We start from the raw sequence: 22,108 nt of genomic DNA, 5'->3' as shown, positions 1-22,108 counted from the left end.
AGCGCTAAGCAGTATTGCATCCGTACTGTACTGACTCAGTACTTTTATATTTGTGTGCTGTAGCACTTACTTTTTATTTGCAGTTATTTTGTAAATAATACTATTCTTTTGCACTTCTGGTCAGATGTTAATTGCATTTCATTAGCTTTGTATCTGTACTCGGCACAATGACAATAAAGTTGAATCTAATCTAATCCAATCTAAATAAACCCACGGACTTGGCCTCAACTGCAGTCTGTGGCAGAGCATTCCATAGATTCGCCACTCTCTGGCTAAAATAATTCCTCCTTGCCTCTGTTCTAAAAGGTGGCCCCTCAATTTTGAGGCTGTGCCCTCTACTTCTGGATACCTCCGCCAGAGAAAATATCCTCTCTAGTCCTTTCAAAATTCAGTTGGTTTCAATGAGATCCCCTCGCATTCTTCTAAATTCCAGTGAGTACAGGCCCAAAGCTGCCAAACACTCCTTATATGTTAACCACCTCATTCTCAAAAGCAACCTCATGAAACTTCACCGAACTTTCACCAATGACAGCACAGTATTTTTGAAATATGGGGCCCAAACCGGTTGACAATGCTCCAAGTGCGGCCTGACTAGTGTCTTATAAAGGCTCAGTATTATCTCCTTGTTTGCATATTCTATTCCCCTTGATATAAATGCCAACATTGCATTTCCCTTCTTTATCACAGGTTCAACCTGGAAATTAACCTTCTGGAAGTCTTGCACGAGGACTCCTAAGTCCCTTTGCACCTCTGATGTTTGCATTTTCTCTCCATTTAGATAATAGTCTGCACTGTTGTGTTCCTTTTCCCAAAACGAATTATCATACATTTCCAACACTGTATTCCATCTGCCACTTTTTTGCCCATTCTTTCAATTTGTCTAAGTCCTGCTGTAATCGCATTGCTTCCTCAGCACTACCTACCCCTCCAAATATCTTTATATCATCCGCAGAGTTTGATACAAAGCCATCAATTCCATTATTCAAATCATTGACAAACAATGTGAAAAGTAGCGGTCCTAATACTGACTCCTAAGGAACACCACTAGTTACTGGTAGCCAACCAGAAAAGGTCCTTTATTCCCACTCGCTGCCTCCTGCCTCTCAGCAATTCTTCTATCCGTCCCAGTATCTTTCCTGTAACTCCATAGGATTTTATCTTGTTAAGCAGCTGCATGTGTGGCATCTTATCAAAATGTCTTCTGAAAATCCAAGTAAAGGACATCCACTGCCTCTTCTTTGCCCACTCTGCTTGTCACTTCCTCTAACAGATTTGTCAGGCGAGATTTCATTGATGGAAACCATGCTGACTTTGACTTATTTTATCATTAGTCTCCAAGTACTCCGAAATCTCATCCTTAATAATGGATCCAACACTTTCCCAACCACTGAGATCAGGCTAACTAGTCTATAATTTTCCTTCTTTTGCCTTCCTCCCTTCTTAAAGAGTGGAGTGACATTTGCAATCTTCCAGTCCTCCGGGATCATGCCAGAATCAAGTGATTCTTGAAAGATCATGACCAATGCATCCATTATCTCTTCAGCAACCTTTCTTAGGACTCTGGGATGTAGTTCATCTGGTCCAGGTGACTTAACCATCTTTCAGTTGGCTAGTACTTTATCCTTTGCGACAGCAATGACACTCACTCCTGCTTCCTGACACTCACAGATCTCTGGTACACTGTTAGTGTCTTCCACAGTGAAGACTGATGCAAAGTACCGATTAAGTCCATCTGCCATTTCTTTGGCCCCATTACTACCTCACCAGAATCATTTTCCAGAGGTCCAATAACAACTCTCACCTCCCTTTTACTCTTTATATACTAGATTCTGCAGGACATTTCTATCCTGTGTCTTGTTAACCATTCCCAGAAACTTCAGCCATCTCTGCTCTGCTGTCATCTCCGTCAGTATCCCCCTCCAATCCACCTGGGCAAGCTCCTCTCTTGTGCCTCTGTAATTCCCTTTATTCCAAAGCGATACTGATACATCCGACTTGTGCTTCTCCTTCTCAAATTGCGGTATGGATTCAAACATATATTGATCATTGCCTCCTAAGGGTTACTTTACATTAAACTGGCTAATAAAATCTGGATTATTACACAACACCCAATCTAAGATGGCCTTTCCCCGAGTAGGCTCAAGCACAAGCTGCTCTAAATATTCATCTTGGACGCATTCAACAAATTCCCTCTCTTGCGATCTAACACCACCCTGATCTTCCCAAACCCCTTGCATATTCAAGTCCTCCATTACAATTGTGACATTACCCTTGTCACATGGCTGTTCCAGCTCCCTTTGCAATCCCAACCCCACATCTTGGCTACTATTTGGAGGCCTACATATGATTTTAGCCACAACTCAATGATGCCCACAACGTCATACTGACCAATCTCTAATTGTGCCACGAGTTTGTTCACCTTATTCTGAATGCTACATGTATTTAAATACAACATCTTCAGTCTTGCATTCTTCACCCTTTTGAATTTTGCCTCTGTGGTACAATTTAATTCTTTGCTATGTCTGAATTTGTATCTAGTCATTGGCTTTACATTCATATTACTCCCATCATCTACTTATAAAACTGCTGGCTCATCCTCAGCTGTCATACTGGTTTCCATCGCCCTGCCATATTAGTTTAAACCACTCCCAACAGATCTAGTAAACCTGCCTGCAAGGATATTGGTCCCCATCTTGTAATGCTTTTCTCTATTGTCTGGCTGGGCAAGAACAGCATCACCATAGTCAGAAAAGCATTTCAAATATCTTTCCTCATTCTGCATCATATTCATTTAATTTCTGAAAGATCTGGCTACCTCTACTTTTTACTGACACCATGCTCCTCAGTAAATCATAAAACACACTGGGCAAGTATGCCAATGATATTGGGTCTATCTCTCCCGTTTTTCAGCTCTTTCCACTGCTACCATGTTGTCAGACTGGTTGTTTGGCTTCCAACTTTGGATGAAATCCAATTTTCTCTAGTCTAAAACCAGAATGACCAAATACATTATCTTCAATCTCCACTTATTCAGTAAGCCAAGGTTTCACTCAGGTTTCCTATTTACTAGAGTGAACAGAAGATTTACACGAACTCATTAGATGTCATCTTCAACAACAGTCAGAAAATTTAATTCGGTGAATATACCAATAGGAACTTCCCTTTGTTGTTATACGTGATAGCATTACTTACACATCGTTTGTCCACATCTGTGCCCTGCTGAACTTGCAAACATGCAGACAGTCTTTTATGAATATTATGGGAAATAATCCTGATGGTATCCATGCGCTTCTCAATCTACACCAGAAACAAGAATGATGAATTACAATTTAATCTTCCTTATTCTTTTCCATTTTGTAATTTAGCTTAACATACATAAATGGTTGATTGGTATATTTTCATTAATAAATCCATGAATTATAAAACTATAGAATGCAGGATGAGAATATAAAGAGAATCATATAGGACAGAATCTGATTGGTAGCATCAGCTCACCATCTCTTGCAAATGAAACATCAAGTGCAATTAGCTTTTCAAAATAGACAGAGTTTCCCTCAAAATATTCAGATCTGCTCCAAGAGCCATCTTGGAGAGTGCAATTTGAAAGATTTGAAAACAAGCACGAATGGTTTGTTGATGGATTTTGGCACCACTCCCAATGTTCATTCTAGTTCATTCTAGAAGGCTCTGTCATATACCAGAGCTGCTGCATTTCAGATATAGTATTAAACGGAGGCTCCGTATACAGTGATTCCTGGGTGCTAGATCAAGAATAGGGAGGACTCCCAGAGTCAGGCTGTTCTTTCTTCTAACAACACCATGAAATACAGTTATCACATTGTTATCTGTAGGAGCATGCTGTTTGCAAATTCCAACAGCGACTGCACTTAGAAAAAAGATTCATTGTCAAGTGTTGGGTACATCTGATAGTGTGAAAGGCACTTGGAAACTATTTTCACTCATGGAAACAGTGTTAATTTATAAACTACATGTCAGTCTGCCATCACCATATTGTCCACTTCTTTAACACCCAATGATATTGCCTATTCCTCACCTGCAAGTTGTAGAGTGCATCTAGAATTCTGGGCCTGAAACCTTACAGAATGAGTAAGAACAAAACAATCAAAAAGAAAGATATGCTCAGACTCATGAATGGTCCAAGGAAGAAAAACTGATTATATTATTTCAGTATGAAATTTTAGTATTACTGCACAAAAGAAACACTGCTTTGTAACTGAGGTTTCATTGGCCTGGTGTCCTCTCCAGTTGATGAATTCATGGACCGGTGCATGGTGCTTGCTGTCTACAATGATTTTCAGGCTTATGAGAAAAAGCTGAGTTTTGATCAGATTTGCAGAATTCAACCATACAGCAAGGAAATAGAACTTTTGGTTCATCAGATCCATACTGACCCTTCAGTCTATCTCCACTAAGCCCATCTGCCCACATTACTTATATGCCATGCCAACCATTATTCATCTAAGTACTCTTAAACATAGTAATTACATCTGATTTCATCACTTCCATTGGCAGACCATTCGAGATATCAACCACCCAGTTAAAAAAAAATATTTCTCAGGTATTTTTTAAAATTCCTTCTACTGACCTTAAACCTATGCCTTCTTGTTTTTGATATCTCTACTGTGGAGAAGAAAAGGTGTTCATGATCTACCCAGTCAATGCCTCGCATGATTTTATACACATCTGTCCAATCACACCCCTACCCCAGCCTCCTTCACTTCCAAGGGAAAAAGCTCAGCCTATAAATCTCTTCCCATATCGAAAGTCCTCCAATCAGGCAACAGGCTTCTGGATCCCCTCTGCATCCTCTCCAGTGCAATCACACCCTTCTGAAAGTATGGTTCCCAGAACTGCATATAATACTCCAAGGGCCACTCATATTCTGTGTCCCAATCTATAAAGGCAAGCACGCCAGATGCCTTCTTCACCACCATTCCATTGCCACTTTCAAGGAACAATGTTTTTGGATCCCTTGGCCTTAACCACAATAATTATCAATGGTCTATGTACTTTTCCTCAAACTTAGAATTAGGAAATACGAATTAAATCCTTTTTTTAATGCTGTTAACTATTACTTGAGTATGTTTGTATAAGCTGAGTGTTTACAAATAAAACTGTTATTAATCAAATGTCAGGATCAATCATTAACTAACCCCCACCTGACAACTCCACCATCTACCAATTCACACACAATTGGTTTCAGCTCCTCTCAGCTATTTTGGAAGATATTCTATCAGAGATACTGCTCCATTGAGTGATAAACAATCACAAGTCAAATCTCCACAGCTCTTTTTTTAAAACTATAGAGAAATTCAAATGTAGAGAAAGATACTTGACAAGCTGTCACATGAAAAGTTATTCCACAAACTAAGCTCATAGCATTGTAGATAAAAGGGACATTTGTAGCTTGGCAAGCTCTAACTAGTGAGATACCACACTACCAAAGCTCTTCAAACTTTGTGAGATAAAGAGACTGGGTGTGTTGCCACACTTTGACGACACAACTGTTAAGACAGTGTCTGCAGGACAATATACACATAAAGCAAATGGACACAAATTTGGCAAATGATGCGTAACATGAAGAAATGTCAGATTATTCATTTTGCTAGAGTGAATGGAAAAGCAAATTATTTGAACAGAAAGAGACTGTACAAGTTCTGTTCACAGGAATCTGAAGTACAAAAGTGACACGTACACACAAGTTGTTCGGAAGGAAAGTAGAAAGTTAGTTTTCAGTACAAAGGAGATTCAAGACTTTTTCAAGATGCAAGTTTATTTATCACACATACATCAAAACATTCAGTGAATTATGTTGTTTGCATTAACAACCAACACGCCTGAGGGTGTGGTGAGGGAAGCCCGCAAATGTTGCCAGACATTCTGGAGCCAACATAACACGTTCACAATGCTTGACAGGACAACACAGAATACAAGCCAAACAATAACAGCCCTTTTCCTCCCTCTCACACACATACATGCTCAGTCCTTTAACCTTCAGCAGACTCGGATTTGGGCTTTTAGGCACTAGGCTTTGATCTCCCCAGAAGACTTGCAGAGATAGCAGACTCAGCTTCAGCCAATAGGCCCCAACTTCCAAATATCTAATTTGAACCCCCGCCCCGCCACAATCCTCAGCATCAATCTTAGAACATGCTGATCACTCAACATGAGGTCTCAAACTCCAGACTTGCTGATGATTGATGATGGGACCTGTCACTTCACTGGTCCTTCAACTCCCATCTCGCCAATTTGCGAGCTCATATGGTCATCGAAACTCATTCCTACTGTCGCAAGGAACTCCTGCTCTGGAACCCACTGAAAGCTCGCCAACCTGGGATGGGGAGTTGTGATGTCTACTTTCTGATAGTCCAACACCCAACCATGCAAGTCCTATATCCGTGACAGAGATGGAGACTATCTGCAAGAATGCACACCGTAACACATCTAAAGTATCGTGTAGAATTTGGTCTCCTTATTTGACGGATATAATTGCATTTAATGCAGATCAGAGGGGATTCACTGGATTGATTCCTAAAATTAAGGGGCTGATATGAGAAAAGGCTGCTGCTGGAGTTTGAGGTATTTTATTGAAACCTACAAGGTAACAAGCTTTTCAACTTCCCAAGAACCTTCTGCTTAATAATAGCAACAATACTTACTTCTGCCACCTGACTCTCAAACTTCTGGCGCACTGCTGGTGTCTTCCATAGTGAAGACTGATGCAAAATACTTACTGTGTTTGTCCGCTGTTTCTTTGTCCCCCTTTACTATCTCTCCAGCTGCATTTTCCAGTGGTCTGATATATATCTGATAAAAGCTTTTTGTATCCTCTATTATACCATTTCTCATCCCCTTTCCCTCTCTCATTTCATCACGTCCCTCTGGTGTTTACCCCCCCCGCCCTTTTTTCTTTCTTCCATGGCCTTCTGCCTCTTTCACTAATCAACTTCCTAGCTCTGTGCTTCATACCTTGCCCTCCAAGTTTCATCTATCACCTGGTGTTTCTCTCTCCCCTAACCCCACTTTTCAAATCTACTCAACTTTTTTTCCTACTGTGTGTGCCTGAAGGGCTTCAGCCCGAAAAGTTGACTATTTTTTGTCCATAGATGCTGCCTGACCTGCTGAGTTCCTCCAGCATTTTGTGCGTGTTGCTCGGATTTCCAGCATCTGCAGGTTTTCTCTTGTTTGCCTTTCACCATTCGATAAGTTTCAATTAGGTCACCCTTCTGAATTCCAGTGAATACAGGCCAGAGTTGTCAAACACTCTTCAACTGATCAATCCTGGAATCATTTTCATGAACCTCCTTTCAAACCTCTCCATTTTCAGCATATCCTTTCTATGATAAAAGGCCGAAAACTGCTCACAAGACACCAACTGAGGCTATACTGGTGCTTTATAAAGTACCAACATTACATCCTTGCGTTTATATTCTAGTCCTCTTGATATAAATGCTAATATCACATTTGCCTTCCTCACCACAGACTCAACCTGCAAATTAACCTTTAAGGAATCCTTTGTGCCTCAGATTTCTGAATTTTCTCTCCATTTAGAAAATAGTCAAACCTTTCATTTCTTCTACCAATGTGCATGACCAGACACTTCCTGACACTGTATTCCATCTGCCACGTCTTTGCCCATTCTCTTAATCTAAGTCAATCTGTAGCCTTTCTATCTTTGTATCATCTACAAACTTTGCAACAAAGTCTTCATTTCCATCATCCAAATCATTGACATATAACATAAAAAGCATCGGTCCCAACAAAGACCCCTGTGGAACACCACTAGCCAGAAAAGGCTGCCTTTATTCCCACTCTTTGCCTCCTGCCAATCAGCCACTGCTTTATCCATGATAGTATCTTTCCTGTGATACCATGGGCTTGTAGTTTGTTAAGCAGCCTCATGAGTGGCAGCTTGTCAAAGGCCTTCTGAAAATCCAAGTACACAAACATCAGTGATTCTCCTTTGTCTATTCTGCCTGTTAGTACAGAGATTTCCAACAGATTTGTCAGGCAAGAATTTTCCTTGAGGAAACCATGCTGACTACAGCCTATTTTATCACATGACTCCAAATCCCCTGAAACCACATCCATAACAATCAACTCCAAGATCTTCCTAACCACTGAGGTCAAACTAACTAGCCTAGAGCTTCCTTTCTTCTGTCCCTCTCCCTTCTTGAAGAGTGAAGCGACATTTACAATTTCCCCGTCATCTGAAACCATTACAGAATCTAGTGATTCTTGAAAGATCATTACTAAGGCCCCCAAAATCTCTTTAGCCACCTCTTTCAGAACTTTAGGGCAGGGGTCCCCAACCTTTTTTGCACCGCGGACCAGTTTATTATTGACAATATTCTTGCCGACCGGCTGACCCGGTGGGGGGGGGGGGGGAGGGTTGCCAACGGACAAGAGTAGCATTCAAATACGTTGTGTTTACCCCGAGAAAGACCATGACCATGAAGCCTTGCACAGGCACCAGTGTGTGCATTTGTGTATGTGCTGATTTTTTTCTACAAATCATTTTTGGCGATTCTGTTCACGGGGGGCGGGGGGGGGGGGGTAATCACAACCGGAATATAGGTGATAAGTGGCTAATACACTCAATTTCATTTCTAAAAGGGTTTATCTAACAAATTTAATAATAAACACGCAGCACATATTTTCCTCGCATGAATATAGCGATAAGTCAATTATCAGGGGAGGACAGGAGAGCTTGGAGTAAGTGTTGAACGAACTTCCAGTAGAAGTGGTAGAGGCAGTTTCGATATTATCATTTAAAGAAAAATTGGATAGGTATATGGACAGGAAAGGAATGGAGGGTTTTGGGTTGAGTGCAGGTTGGTGGGACTAGGTGAGAGTAGCATTCAGCACGGACTAGCAGGGCAGAGATGGCCTGTTTCCGTGCTGTAATTGTTATATGGTTATATAAGTCAATAGCATCAGAACATTTTAAGTAACATTTGGATATTAAACATACAGTGGTGGTTGGGGACCGCTGCTCTAGGGTGTGCACCATCTGGCCCAGGTGACTTATTTACTTTCAGACCTTTCAGGTTCCCAAGAACCTTCACTCTAGTTATGGTAGCTTCACACACATCATGCCCCCTGACACCTAGAACTTCCACAGTGAAGAATGATGCAAAATGCTGATTCAGTTTGTCGGCCATTTTGTTGTCCTCAATTACTACCTCTCCATCATTGTTCTCCAGCAGACCAATATCCACTCTTGCCTCTCATTTACACTTTATGTATCTGAAGAAACTTTTGGTATCCTCTTTAATATTATTGGCTAGCTTACTTTCGTATTCCATCTTCATTTCCAATACTTTTTTAGTTGTCTTCTGTTGGTATTTAAAAGTTTCCCAATCTTTTAACTTCCCACTAATTTTGCTCCATTTTCTGCTCTCTCTTTGGCTTTTATGTTGGCTTTAACTTCTCTTGTCAGCCACAGTTATGTCATCTTTCCTTTACAATACTTATTCCTCTTTGGGATGTATATATCCTGTGCCTTCTGCTTCCAGGAATTTCAGCCGTTGCTGCTCTGCAGTCATCCCTACCAGTGTTCTTTTCCAATCAATTCTGGGAACTCCTCTCTCATGCCTCTGTAATTCTCTTTATTCCATTAATACTGATGCATCTAATTTTACCTTCTCCTTCTCAAATTTCAGGATGAATTTGATCGCATTATGATCACTTTCCCCTTAGGGTTCTTTTACCTCAAGCTCTCTAATCAATTCTGGTTCATGGCACAACACCCAATCCAGAATAGCTGATCCCCTCGTGGGCTCAACCATGAGCTGCTCTAAAAAGCCATCTCATAGGCACTCAAGAAATTCCCCATCCTGTAATCCAGTACCAACCTGATTTTCCCAATCTATCTGCATATTGAAATCCCCCAAGACTATTGTAATGCTGCCCTTTTGGTATGCATTTTCTATCTCCCTTCGCAATTTGCAGACCACGTCCTTATTACTGTTTGGGGGTCGGTATACAACTCCTATCAGGGTCTTTTTACCCTTGTAGTTCCTTAGTTCTATCCACAACAATTCAACACCTTTCGACCCTGTCACCTCTTTCTAATTATTTGATTTTATTTTTTATCAACAGAGCAAAACAACACCCTGCCTGTCCTTTCAATACAATGTCTATGCTTGGACATTAAACTCCCAGCTATAATCTTCTTTCGGCCATGATTCAGTGATGCCAACAACATCATACATACCAATCTGTAACTATGCTACAAATTCATCTACGTTATTCCATATACTGCATGCATTCAAATATAACACCTTCGGTCCTGTGTTCACCCTTTTCATTTTGTTCGCCTTTTACATTGCAACTCATCCTGTTGACTGCAATTTGGCCCCATCATCAGACTCTCCTTGCTCACTGTCACACTACACATTGCCTCAACTACCTCATCTTCTGCATTATCACTCCAGTTCCCACCCCCTGCCAAATTAGTTTACCCCACCCAAACAACTTCAGCCAGCATGCCGCAAGGATATTGGACCCCCTGGAGTTCAAGTGTAATCCGTCCCTTTTGTACAGGTCATATCTTCCCTGGAAGAGGTCCCAGTGATCCATAAATCTGAACCCCTGCCCTTACATTAGTTCCTCAGCCATGCATTCGTATGCCAAATCATCCTATTCTTCCCTTCACTGGTGCATTGCTTGGGCAGCAATCCACAGCCTACTACCCTGGAGGTTCTACAGGGTTAACGGCAGGATTTTTGGCAGTGTGGAGGAACAGAGGGGTCTTGAGGTCCACATCTATAGATCCATCAAAGTTGCCATGTATGAATGTTGGCCTTCATTAGTCAGAAGATTGAGTTCAAGACATGTGAGGTAATATTGCAGCTGTATGAAAGCCTGGTTAGACTGCACTTAGAATATTGTGCTTAGTTCTGCTCGCCTCATTATAGGAAGGATATGGAAGTTTTAGTGAGAGTGCAGAAGAGATTTACCAGGATATGCTGTGTTAGGAAGCATATTTTATGAGGACAGCCATAGATTGAGTGGATAGCCAGAGATATTTTCCTAGGGCAGAAATGACCAACATGAGGGGAGGGCAATATCAGAGGCAAGTTTCTTTACACAGAGCATGGTGGGTATGTGGAACACCCTGCCAGTGTGGTGGTAGAAGCAGATACATTAGGGGCATTTCAGAAACTTTGAAAATCTAAAAAACTCTTAGATAGGTACATAGATATCAGAAAAATGGGGGCCTATGTATTAGAGAAGAGTTAGATTGATCTTAGAGTGGTTTAGAATGTGCGCACATCATAGGCAAAGGGCCTGTACTGTGCTGTAATGTTCTATAGCCACAGGCACAATCAGGCCATGGTGCATCAGAACAATGGGGAGGGCAGGGTGGAAGCTGGGGTGGATAGACACTGGAATGAATTGGAGTTTTAAAGGAGGGAATTTGAGAGACAAGAAGTAAACAGATGTTTGGGTGACATTCAAGATGCCATGATAAGAGAGAATCAGGAAACTGATACCATTGACAGGAATGAACTACAGAGTTGTAGATTTGGAGGGTGATGAGCTCATGTAGCACTACAGAGTTGAAAGGTGTTTACTTATCCAAACCATCCTGGTCCAATGCCCTGCTGGGCTGACCATTGTCCCACGGTGCCCAACGTTCCAAGAGCTCCAAATTCACTTGCAACTCACAAAAGGAGCACTGTATGATGGACATCACCACATGCACTAAAAAGGAGCAAATTACAACAGGCACAAGGTTGACTCAGGCAAGTGCTCAGCCCATTTCTAGAAGAGAGCATGCAAGGTGACAACTGCATCTTGATCATAGAAGCATCTCCAAGCAAGGACCCAGGAACATACTTCAATGGAAACTACAGAACAATAGTCGGATATTGCATTTCAATATGTGCAGTTAGTGTGAAGCACAATCTGCGTTTTGGGAGGGGGGTAGTAGGCTCACGAATTATGATTATAATTGTGAATGAATTTTCAGAAAGTTGTAAAAGAACTTTGCTTGGAAACAGTTTACAGAATACTTTTCCCACACAGTAATTCTTAACGGGCATTGATTGTAGGAAAATTTCTATCAAGGACTTGGTTTGCAGCAAAAGTCAAGTGGCGTGATTGTTTTTGTCCCTGATACAACTGTGTTAATGAATTACTTGGAATGTTCTGTGATAGCATACTTGGAAAGGAAGATGGAATATAAACCTATAATCAATCTCCCGCTAACACGAGGAATTCTGCAGATGCTGGAAATTCAAGCAACACACATCAAAGTTGCTGGTGAACGCAGCAGGCCAGGCAGCATCTCTAGGAGAGGTACAGTCGATGTTTCGAGCCGAGACCCTTCGTCAGGACTAACTGAAGGAAGAGCTAGTAAGATATTTGAGGGGGGGGGGGAGATCCAAAATGATAGGAGAAGACAGGAGGGGGAGGGATGGAGCCAAGAGCTGGACAGGTGATTGGCAAAAGGGATATGAGAGGAGCATGGGACAGGAGGCCCAGGGAGAAGGAAAAGGGGAAGGAGGGGGGAAACCCAGAGGATGGGCAAGGGGTATAGTCAGAGGGACAGAGGGAGAAAAAGGAGAGAGAGAGAGAGAAAGAATGTGGGTATATAAATAAATAACGGATGGGGTACGAGGGGGAGGTGGAGCATTAGCGGAAGTTAGAGAAGTCGATGTTCATGCCATCAGGTTGGAGGCTACCCAGATGGAATATAAGGTGTTGTTCCTCCAACCCGAGTGTGGCTTCATCTTTACAGTAGAGGAGGCTGTGGATAGACATGTCAGAATGGGAATGGGATCTGGAACTAAAATGTGTGGCCACCGGGAGATCCTGCTTTCTCTGGTGGACAGAACGTAGGTGTTCAGCGAAACGATCTCCCAGTCTGCGTCAGGTCTCGCTAATATATAGAAGGCCACATCGGGAGCACCAGGCGCAGTATATCACCCCAGCCGACTCACAGGTGAAGTGTCGCCTCACCTGGAAGGACTGTCTGGGGCCCTGAATGGTGGTAAGAGAGGAAGTGTAAGGGCATGTGTAGCACTTGTTCCGCTTACAAGGATAAGTGCCAGGAGGGAGATCAGTGGGGAGGGATGGGGGGGGGGGAACAAATGGACAAGGGAGTCCCCCACTTTTCCTTCGCTACATCGACGACTGCATTGGTGCTGCTTCCTGCACGCATGCTGAGCTCATTGACTTCATTAACTTTGCCTCCTACTTTCACCCTGACCTCAAGTTTACCTGGTCCATTTCCGACACCTCCCTTCCCTTTCTAGATCTTTCTGTCTCTGTCTCTGGAGGCAGCTTATCCACTGATGTCTACTATAAGCCTACTGACTCTCACAGCTATCTGGACTATTCGTCTTCTCACCCTGTCTCTTGCAAAAATGCCATCTCCTTCTTGCAATTCCTCCGTCTCCGCCGCATCTGCTCTCAGGATGAGGCTTTTCATTCCAGGATGAGGGAGATGTCCTCCTTTTTTAAAGAAAGGGGCTTCCCTTCCTCCACCACCAACTCTGCTCTCAAACGCATCTCCCCCATTTCACACACATCTGCTCTCACTCCATCCTCCCATCACCCCACTAGGAATAGGGTTCCCCTGGTCCTCACCTACCACTCCACCAGCCTCCGGGTCCAACATATTATTCTCCGTAACTTCCGCCACCTCCAACGGGATCCCACCACTAAGCACATCTTTCCCTCCACCCCCCCCCCGCTTTCCGCAGGGATTGGTCCCTATGTGACTCCCTTGTCCATTCGTCCCCCCCCCCCATCCCTCCCCACTGATCTCCCTCCTGGCACTTATCCTTGTAAGCGGAACAAGTGCTACACATGCCCTTACACTTCCCCCCTTACCACCATTCAGGGCCCCAGACAGTCCTTCCAGGTGAGGCGGCACTTCACCTGTGAGTCGGCTGGGGTGATATACAGCGTCTGGTGCTCCCAATGTGGCCTTGTATATATTAGCGAGACCCGACGCAGATTGGGAGATCGTTTTGCTGAACACCTACGCTCTGTCCGCCAGAGATAGCAGGATCTCCCAGTGGTCACACATTTTAATTCCACATCCCATTCCCATTCTGATATGTCTATCCATGGCCTCCTCTACTGTAAAGATGAAGCCACACTCAGGTTGGAAAAACAACACCTTATATTCCATCTGGGTAGTCTCCAACCTGATGACATGAACATTGACTTCTCTAACTTCCGCTAATGCCCCACCTCCCCCTCGTACCCCATCCGTTATTTATTTATATACACACATTCCTTCTCTCTCTCTCTCTCCTTTTTCTCCCCCTGGCCCTCTGATTATACCCCTTGCCCATCCTCTGGGTTTCCCCTCCCTTCCCCTTTTCCTTCTCCCTGGGCCTCCTATCCCATGATCCTCTCATATCCCTTTTGCCAATCACCTGTCCAGCTCTTGGCTCCATCCCTCCCCCTCCTGTCTTCTCCTATCACTTTGGATCTCCCCCTCCCCCTTTCAAATCTCTTTCTAGCTCTTCCTTCAGTTAGTCCTGACGAAGGGTCTCGGCCTGAAAGGTCGACTGTACCTCTCCCTAGAGATGCTGCCTGGCCTGCTGCGTTCACCAGCAACTTTGATCAACCTCCCGTTGACAGGTTGCTCTACATTCTGCAACAATCTACCTTTACAAGTTACCATGAAATTTATAGAGAATCTTCTTAGCACATAACAAAATACAAAATGTGTTAACATTGAAAATCTGTATAATCCAATCAAGAGTGGCAGCAAGTATTAATGTCAGCCGTACCCCTTTCGCTTTTTTAAAAAAATTTACTGGGGTTACTGCTTGAAGCTTGCTAATCATCAATTATACATATTACTACAGCATGGTACATGCCCTTCACAATGACTTCAGAATTTTACAAGTTGAACTCCACCAGACACTTCAGTCCAGCTCTGCATTCTTACAATGTCCCATTGTAGTCTCCAACAACCTTCTCCAGTATACACAGCTCCACCACATTTCATGTAATCTGCAAACTCCCACCCTTCCACTTCCTTACCCAAGTCATTTATAAAAATCAAAAGGAGCTGGAGTACTAGAATAGATCCCTGGGGAACACCACTGGCCATCGAACTCTAGACAGAATACTTTTCACCTACAATAGGCGGGCCTATTCTGTATCTATGCTGCCAAGATTCCTTGGATTCCATACCTGCTGACTTCCTAAATCAACCTACCATGAAAAACCTTATCAAATACCTTACTGAAATTCAGATACATCATATAAACTGCCCTTCCTTCATCAATGTGGTTTGCCACATCCTCAAAGATTCAACCAATGTTATGAGACATGACCTGCCCCTCATAAAGCCATGCTGACTACCTCTAATCAGACCATGCTTCTCAAAACGCTCGTAAATCCTGTCTGTAAGTATCTTCTCCAATAACACTGAATAGCAAATTTTTTTCAAAAGTGATGCTTCCTCATAATTTTTTTTGGTTATGATAGAAAGATAATGCAGGAAATAAATCTTTAGTGACATGTTGCACTTCATAATTTTGTATGCTTGAAACATGTTGTCAACTAGCTGCACACAATTGGTGCTTTGTAGTTGTCAAGAAAAATTCAACAACGTCCTTGAATGCCTTCCACGTGATTTTCCCCAGTCCCACTGGAAGTTCTTTGAGTTGCCTGTCATTAATGACCTGTTTGATATGTGGACTAACAAAAATGCCTTCCTTAATCTTGGGAAACATCTGTCCAAATATCGAAATCCTTCATGGAAATTTTTGTGATTGGTGACAGCAGGTTCCATCCTTGCAGACTTGAAACCAGTAATTCTACTTCTGCCTTTGACAAACCCAAGTCTCTGACCAGGTCATTTAACTCAGACAGAGTTATCAGATGAGACTCACTTGACATAAAGGATTCAAAATATGTATCGGTATTAGTGCCATTTTCCACCCCTGGCTCATGCATTATGACATCTTCGTCTGCCTCCTCTAGACGCCATGTCTCTGATGGCTTTAGTATTGGAAGGTTATCATCATGCGGCACAGATCTCCTGGCTGAAGGGAGGCTGGGGTATTCAATGGATTTCTTGTTTTCAACAGAGAAACCAGACACACCGGTCAGAAAGAAGCAGTCTGTCACTGGATCCTTCTGCTCTTGCCATATCATCATGATAGTGAATGGCATTAAGTCAAGCTCTAAGATTGACAGTGTATGTTGCACAACAAATGTGAGGAGTCCAGGCTTTGTTTTAGTCGCCAATTTTACACCCAAAGTAGAGCTCATAGGCTTTCTTAATAAGAGGAGCTATGCCCCGTCTTCGAGATTTAAATGTATACTCACCACAAATATAATAAAAAGTACCGCAGCTGTTGCAACATTGGCGAGACATTTTGCTATCACAAATACTCCTGATACCCCTTACACTTCATTATAATGAGTACACACAATATGCGCTGAGCACCCACATCAATGTGATCTCAAACCAATATACATTTAAATGCAATGCATAGAACGTTGTGTGTGTAATGCTTTTATAGCCTTTCTAAAACCTGTCCTGCCAAGCAGCACCTGTAAGACAGAAAATCTTTCAGCTTACATTGTGGGCAACACTTTAATTGACTTGTATTATGAATTGAAAGAACAAATATAGGGAATTTCAAAAAAAAATTGTGCATGATAGGGAAATTTCATGGTGATATTTGTGACCAGCATCCTAAAATAAACCCGAAAATATTCAGGAAACAAAATCTTCATTGTCCAGTGATATCTGACCAGCACTGAAGTCAGACTCTGATCTGATTTCCACCCACACTGACTCAGTGGACAATCCCTTCACAACATTCTCCCATTCTGCAGTTCTGACGGTATTTCTAATTACCAGTATCACTCCCCCATCTCTCTAACTTCCTTCCCTGTTCCTTCTGAAATATCTAAACACCAGAACCTCTAGCAGCTACTCCTGCACTTGTGACAGCCAAGTCAAAACACTGTAGTTCAAGTCCCATGTGCTGACCCATGCTCCAAGTTCATCACCCTTGTCCTAAATAGACACACTTTAACCCATGCCACTGACTATTATTTTGCACTATCAACTGCCTATCCTTTCTCACAGGAACTCTACATGCTGCATCTACCTGTACACCACATGCCCCATCTTCTGACCTATCACTCTGGTTCCTATCCCCCAGTAAACACTTAAATCCTCCCTAATAGCTCTAGCTAATCTGCCCGCAAAGATATTGGCCCCTCACAACTTCAGGTGTAACCCAAACTTTTTGTACAGGGCATATTGCCCATAAGAAATTCCAAGGATCCACAAATCTGAAACTTTGCTCCCTGCACCATTTCCTCAGCCACACATTTCTCTGCCAAATCTATCTATTCTTACTCTCACTGGTGTGCGGCACAGATGCAATCCAGAGATTGCTACCCTTGAGGTCCTGTTTTTCAGCTTCCTATCTAGCTCCCTATATTCTCTCTTCAGGACATCACTGTTTTGCCCACCAATGTGTGGTACCAAGATGTACCATGACTTCTGGTTGCTTCCCCCTTTCCATCCGCCGGTAGAATACTATGGACACAAGCTAAGATGTCTTGCTAAACTAAGATGTCCCAGTACCTGGGAGGCATAATACCATCTGGGAGTCTCTTTCACAACCACAGAATTTCCTGTCTGTTCTGCTGACAACTGAATCTCCGATCACCACTACTGCACTCCTTCCCCACCTCCTTTCTGAGCCACAAACCAGACTCAGTGGCAGAGACCCAGTCATTGCGGGTTTCCCCTGGTAGGTCATCCTCCCCAACAGTATCCAAATCATTATATATGTTACTGAGGGGAATAGCTATAGTGGTACTCTACACTGTCTGCCTATTCCCTTTCCCTCTCCTGATAGTCTCCCAGCTACCTGCCTCCTGCAGCTTAGGGGTAACAACCTGCTCATATCTATCACCTCCACATTCTCTCTTATGAGCTGAAGGTCACCCAGTTGTAGCTCTAGTTCTCTAACAAAGTTCAAAGTAAATTTATTATCAAACTACATATACAGTGTCTTGAAAGAGTATTCACTCCCCACGATTTTCACATTTTACTGTCTTTATTTTTTTGAAATTTAAAATACATTGTGGGCCGGCTGGCGGTGTAGTGTCATCAGCACTGGACTTCAAGGCAGAGTACAAACCCAGCTGGGTCCCAACCTGGGCAGCAGCAGTACCTGCAGGGAGGAAAAGCCTGGCAATCTACTTCTATCTCTTACCACGAAAACCCAATGGGCCCTATGGTCCATGAGATCACGAAGAGTCAGACTCAACTAAATGACTGAACAACAACAAAAAAAAAATTGAAGTGAGATTTTTGAGCTCATCTACAAAACATTGCATAACATCAAATCAAAAGAAAATTCCTGTCAACAATTTACTAAAAGTTAAGAGCCAAAACTGTGAGGCTCTTTGTGTTCACCTCTTCGGTAATTACTATGCCTCAGTTGCAATCTGTGTATTACCTTACCAACTCACCCAATTTGTTGATATAGAAAATTGGAGGACTTGTTTTCAATGAATTCCTAAGAATAAATACAGGTCCACAATCCCTTATCCGAAATTCTGAAATCCGAAAAGCTCCGAAAACCGAAGTTTTTTTCATAGAGTGTGAAGCGTGTCGTAACAAGGCTTGCTTGGCGCGCCAACAGCTAACGTCACTCAGGTGTGACGTGGCAGCACTAGTAGAGGCCGCCAGACGTCAGTTGTGGATCAGCGCTCATACTGGTTATATGTGCATTTGCTGTTCGCTGATATTTTGTGTTCACTGTTGACTTTGTGTTTAATTTCACTGTGAAAATGTCAAAAAGAGCTGCAGATACCCCTATGGGTAACAATGAGAAAAAGTGAAGGAAGCATCTACCATTATCAATAACGCAGAAAATATTGAGGGTTGGCTGCAGAAATTTAAGAAGCGTCATGGTGTAAAATATCTGAAAATTTGCAGTGAAAAAGCTTCTGCTGATCATGAAGCAGCTGAAAATTTACATTGACAAATTTGCCAAGATAATATCTGATGAAAACCTTACAATGCTGATGAACAAATTTACAATGCTGATGAAACAGCTTTGTACTGGCGCTATGTTCCTAGAAAAACATGTGATACGGTGAAAATCTGTGATTAGTTAATTGCTGGCCTTGAACAATGTGCATTTTATCAGTGAGCAAGGGATTATGGCAGTTTACTCAGTTAAAGAGAGTTTATGAGACAGATGACACTTGAAGTCTTTAAAAACGCTGTCTGTCATACTGTTGCTTCATAACTTGAGAATCCTGTTCCTGGCCCATCAGGTACCTGTAGAGTATTTATCTTTGTTTTGCCAGACATAATGCAACTTAACTAGAGGTATCTGTACGTATATGTCTTGAACTTGTATATGTCCTAGAGTATTTATGTTCTACATTTATTCCAATAAGTCACTTACCATCTGTTTGATTTGGTTCATTTGAAGCTGTATATTTTTATGTTTTACTTAATTTTTTTGCTGTACTAGTGTATTTATGGTCTATAATTATCCCACTATTTAATTTATCAGTATATTACTCTATAAATAAACTGTAATAGTATTTGTAAAAGAGCGCGGATCGGGAAAACCTGCAAGTTCTCTCTCCAGCACTCGTTGTTTGAGCATGTGCAGATTTTTTTTCTTGTCATTATTCCTTAAACAATACAGTATAACAACTATTTACATAACATTTACTTTGTATTAGGTATTATAAGTAATCTAGAAATGATTTAAAGTATACCGGAGGATGTGCGTAGGTCCGGAGCTCCCCCAGGTCCTAAAGTCCACCACACTGAGACAGGTTAATTACTAATATAATTATCAATTTTTTGAAACCTGAAAAATTCTGAATTCCGAAATGCAACTGGCCCCAAGGATTTCAGATAAGGGATTGTGGACCTGTACACCCTCTCTCTGTAAGGTCCAATGGTACAGTCGATTTTCAACAGACCAAACCAAAGTGAAGACAAAAGAACATTCAAAGCAAATCAGAGAACCACAAACCTGGGGAAGGGTACAAACTCATCTCTAAAAGCACTGAACATATTCGGAAAGTGTCACCTAGAATATACCGCAAAGATGTGGAAGAATGTCTTGTGATTGGATGAGACTAAAGTGGAACTTTTTGGCCTCAACACTAAGTGGTAGGTGTGGCGTAAATTTAAAACTATGCATTAACCAGGTAACAGCATCCCAACTGTAAAGAATGAAGATCATGTTATGGGGATGCTTTACAGCAGCAGATACTGAAAATCTGGTCAGGACTGATGGGAAGATGAATGCTGCTAATTACAGAGAGATCCTGGATAAAAACCAGAAAGGGGAGGAAGCTCACCTTTCAACCATGGAGTGGCTTCAGATGAAGAAAATCGATGTCTTGGTGGACCAGAGTCCTGCCTTAACCTGATCGAACATCTCTGACAAGACCTGAAAATTGCCATATAAGGCTGCTCCCCCAACTAACATGGCACAGCTTGAGCAATTTTGCAAGGAGGAATGGGCAAATCTTGCTCCATCACATTGTGTAAAGCAAATAAGAGTTATCCAAAAAAGACTACTGGCTGTAAAGATTTGATGTTTTGGGCTAAGACCCCTCACCAATGTTCTGATGAAAGGTTTCAGCCTGAAATGTCAACTGTTTACTTTTGTCCATAGATCCTGCCTGGCCTGCTGAGTTCCTCCAGCATTTTGTGGGTGTTGTTTTGGATTTCCAGTTATCTGCAGATTTTCTCATGTTTGTGGGACTACTGGCTGTAATAACTGTGAGAAATGGTTCAGCAAAGTACTGAGCAAAGGGGGAGGAATACTTTTGAACTGATGACATTGCAGTTTTTGAACTTTCAGATTTTCATGCTTTACAATTTTCCCTGTTTTTTGGGCTGTACTGGGGCAAAAAGGAGCATATGATTCACAAAAAAAATCTCAGTTAAATTGATCAAAATTCCTGGTTGTAATACTTATTTATGTGAACAAAGGGTTGGAGGTTAAATACTTTGACAAGGCATTGCACATCTCCATATAGAACCTTGAGATTCATTTTCCTGTGGGAAATACAAGATACACAATGTCGATAAAAATCCGCCGCTGGATGCACTCATGCAGATGTAGTTATCAAAGAGATTAGGTTTTCCAGATCACCTACATCTGACATAAAGTACACACCACTGATCCTGCTTCCATTCTCATTACTCCAGACAGGTAATAATAGACGGAGAAAGAAAGAAGGAAAGAAACTTACCAGAAACTTCACTTAACCTCCATCTTTCTTCACTGAGGCCTCTTGAGCCAAGGCCTCAAACTCTCCACTCCAACAATGTCCACTTCACTTAAACCTCACATTTTTTTCTAGTCATTTGCCAAGTGTCTAATAAACTACAATATCTCAAGCCCACCAAATATTTCTAAAGGGCACCCCTCACATTTTAAATCTCACACATACTATCCGAAACAAGCAAATACTCACAATATTTCAAGCCCACAAAAAAGTAAAAATGATTCAATTTTTATGGAGATATATTTATTACTTTAGAAAAATTCAAAATATATTTGAAGTTCTCAGTGATAATGTAACAAATGTCAAGAGCTTAGAATTTGAATCCAAGTATCAATTTTGGACAAATAATGGAAATGATTTCCATTGGACAGTAGATTGCATTAAAGGGTATGTTAGCTCAGCAAGGAAGTCAAGAAAGTACTAGATGAATGAAACAGGAAAGTTTGAAAAACCATCAGGAAGGAATATAGCTTTAAACTAGATTTGAAATTTACATCCTCAGGAAGGACAAAAGTACCTCACAACCTAAATAATGAATGCAAACATAGAAAACATAGAAAATAGGTGCAAGAGTAGGCCATTCGACCCTTCGAGCCTGCACCGCCATTCAGTATGATCATGGCGGATCATCCAACTCAGAACCCTGTACCAGCCTTCCCTCCACACCCCCTGATCCCTTTAGCCACAAGGGCCATATCTAACTCCCTCTTAAATATAGCCAATGAACTGGCCTCAACTGTTTCCTGTGGCAGAGAATTCCACAGATTCACCACTCTCTGTGTGAAGAAGTTTTTCC

General features: G+C 42.0%; 1 protein-coding gene across 4 annotated transcripts in view; it reads right to left on the bottom strand.

Annotated features, from left to right (window-relative positions):
• arhgap17a (Rho GTPase activating protein 17a) overlaps positions 1 to 22,108 on the bottom strand; it is a 187,307-nt gene that overhangs the window by 93,179 nt on the left and 72,020 nt on the right. For all 4 annotated transcript variants that reach the window (XM_072268334.1, XM_072268331.1, XM_072268332.1 and 1 more), the window contains exon 3: positions 3,193 to 3,297. In XM_072268334.1, coding sequence (XP_072124435.1) covers positions 3,193 to 3,297 — 105 coding nt within the window. The remainder of the gene's footprint in view (positions 1 to 3,192; positions 3,298 to 22,108) is intronic.

The sequence above is a fragment of the Mobula birostris genome, chromosome 9 (genome assembly GCF_030028105.1).
Source record: "Mobula birostris isolate sMobBir1 chromosome 9, sMobBir1.hap1, whole genome shotgun sequence".
NCBI lineage: Eukaryota > Metazoa > Chordata > Chondrichthyes > Myliobatiformes > Myliobatidae > Mobula > Mobula birostris.
Note: the sequence above shows the minus strand (reverse complement) of the source record. Positions and strands in the feature narration are given on the sequence as shown.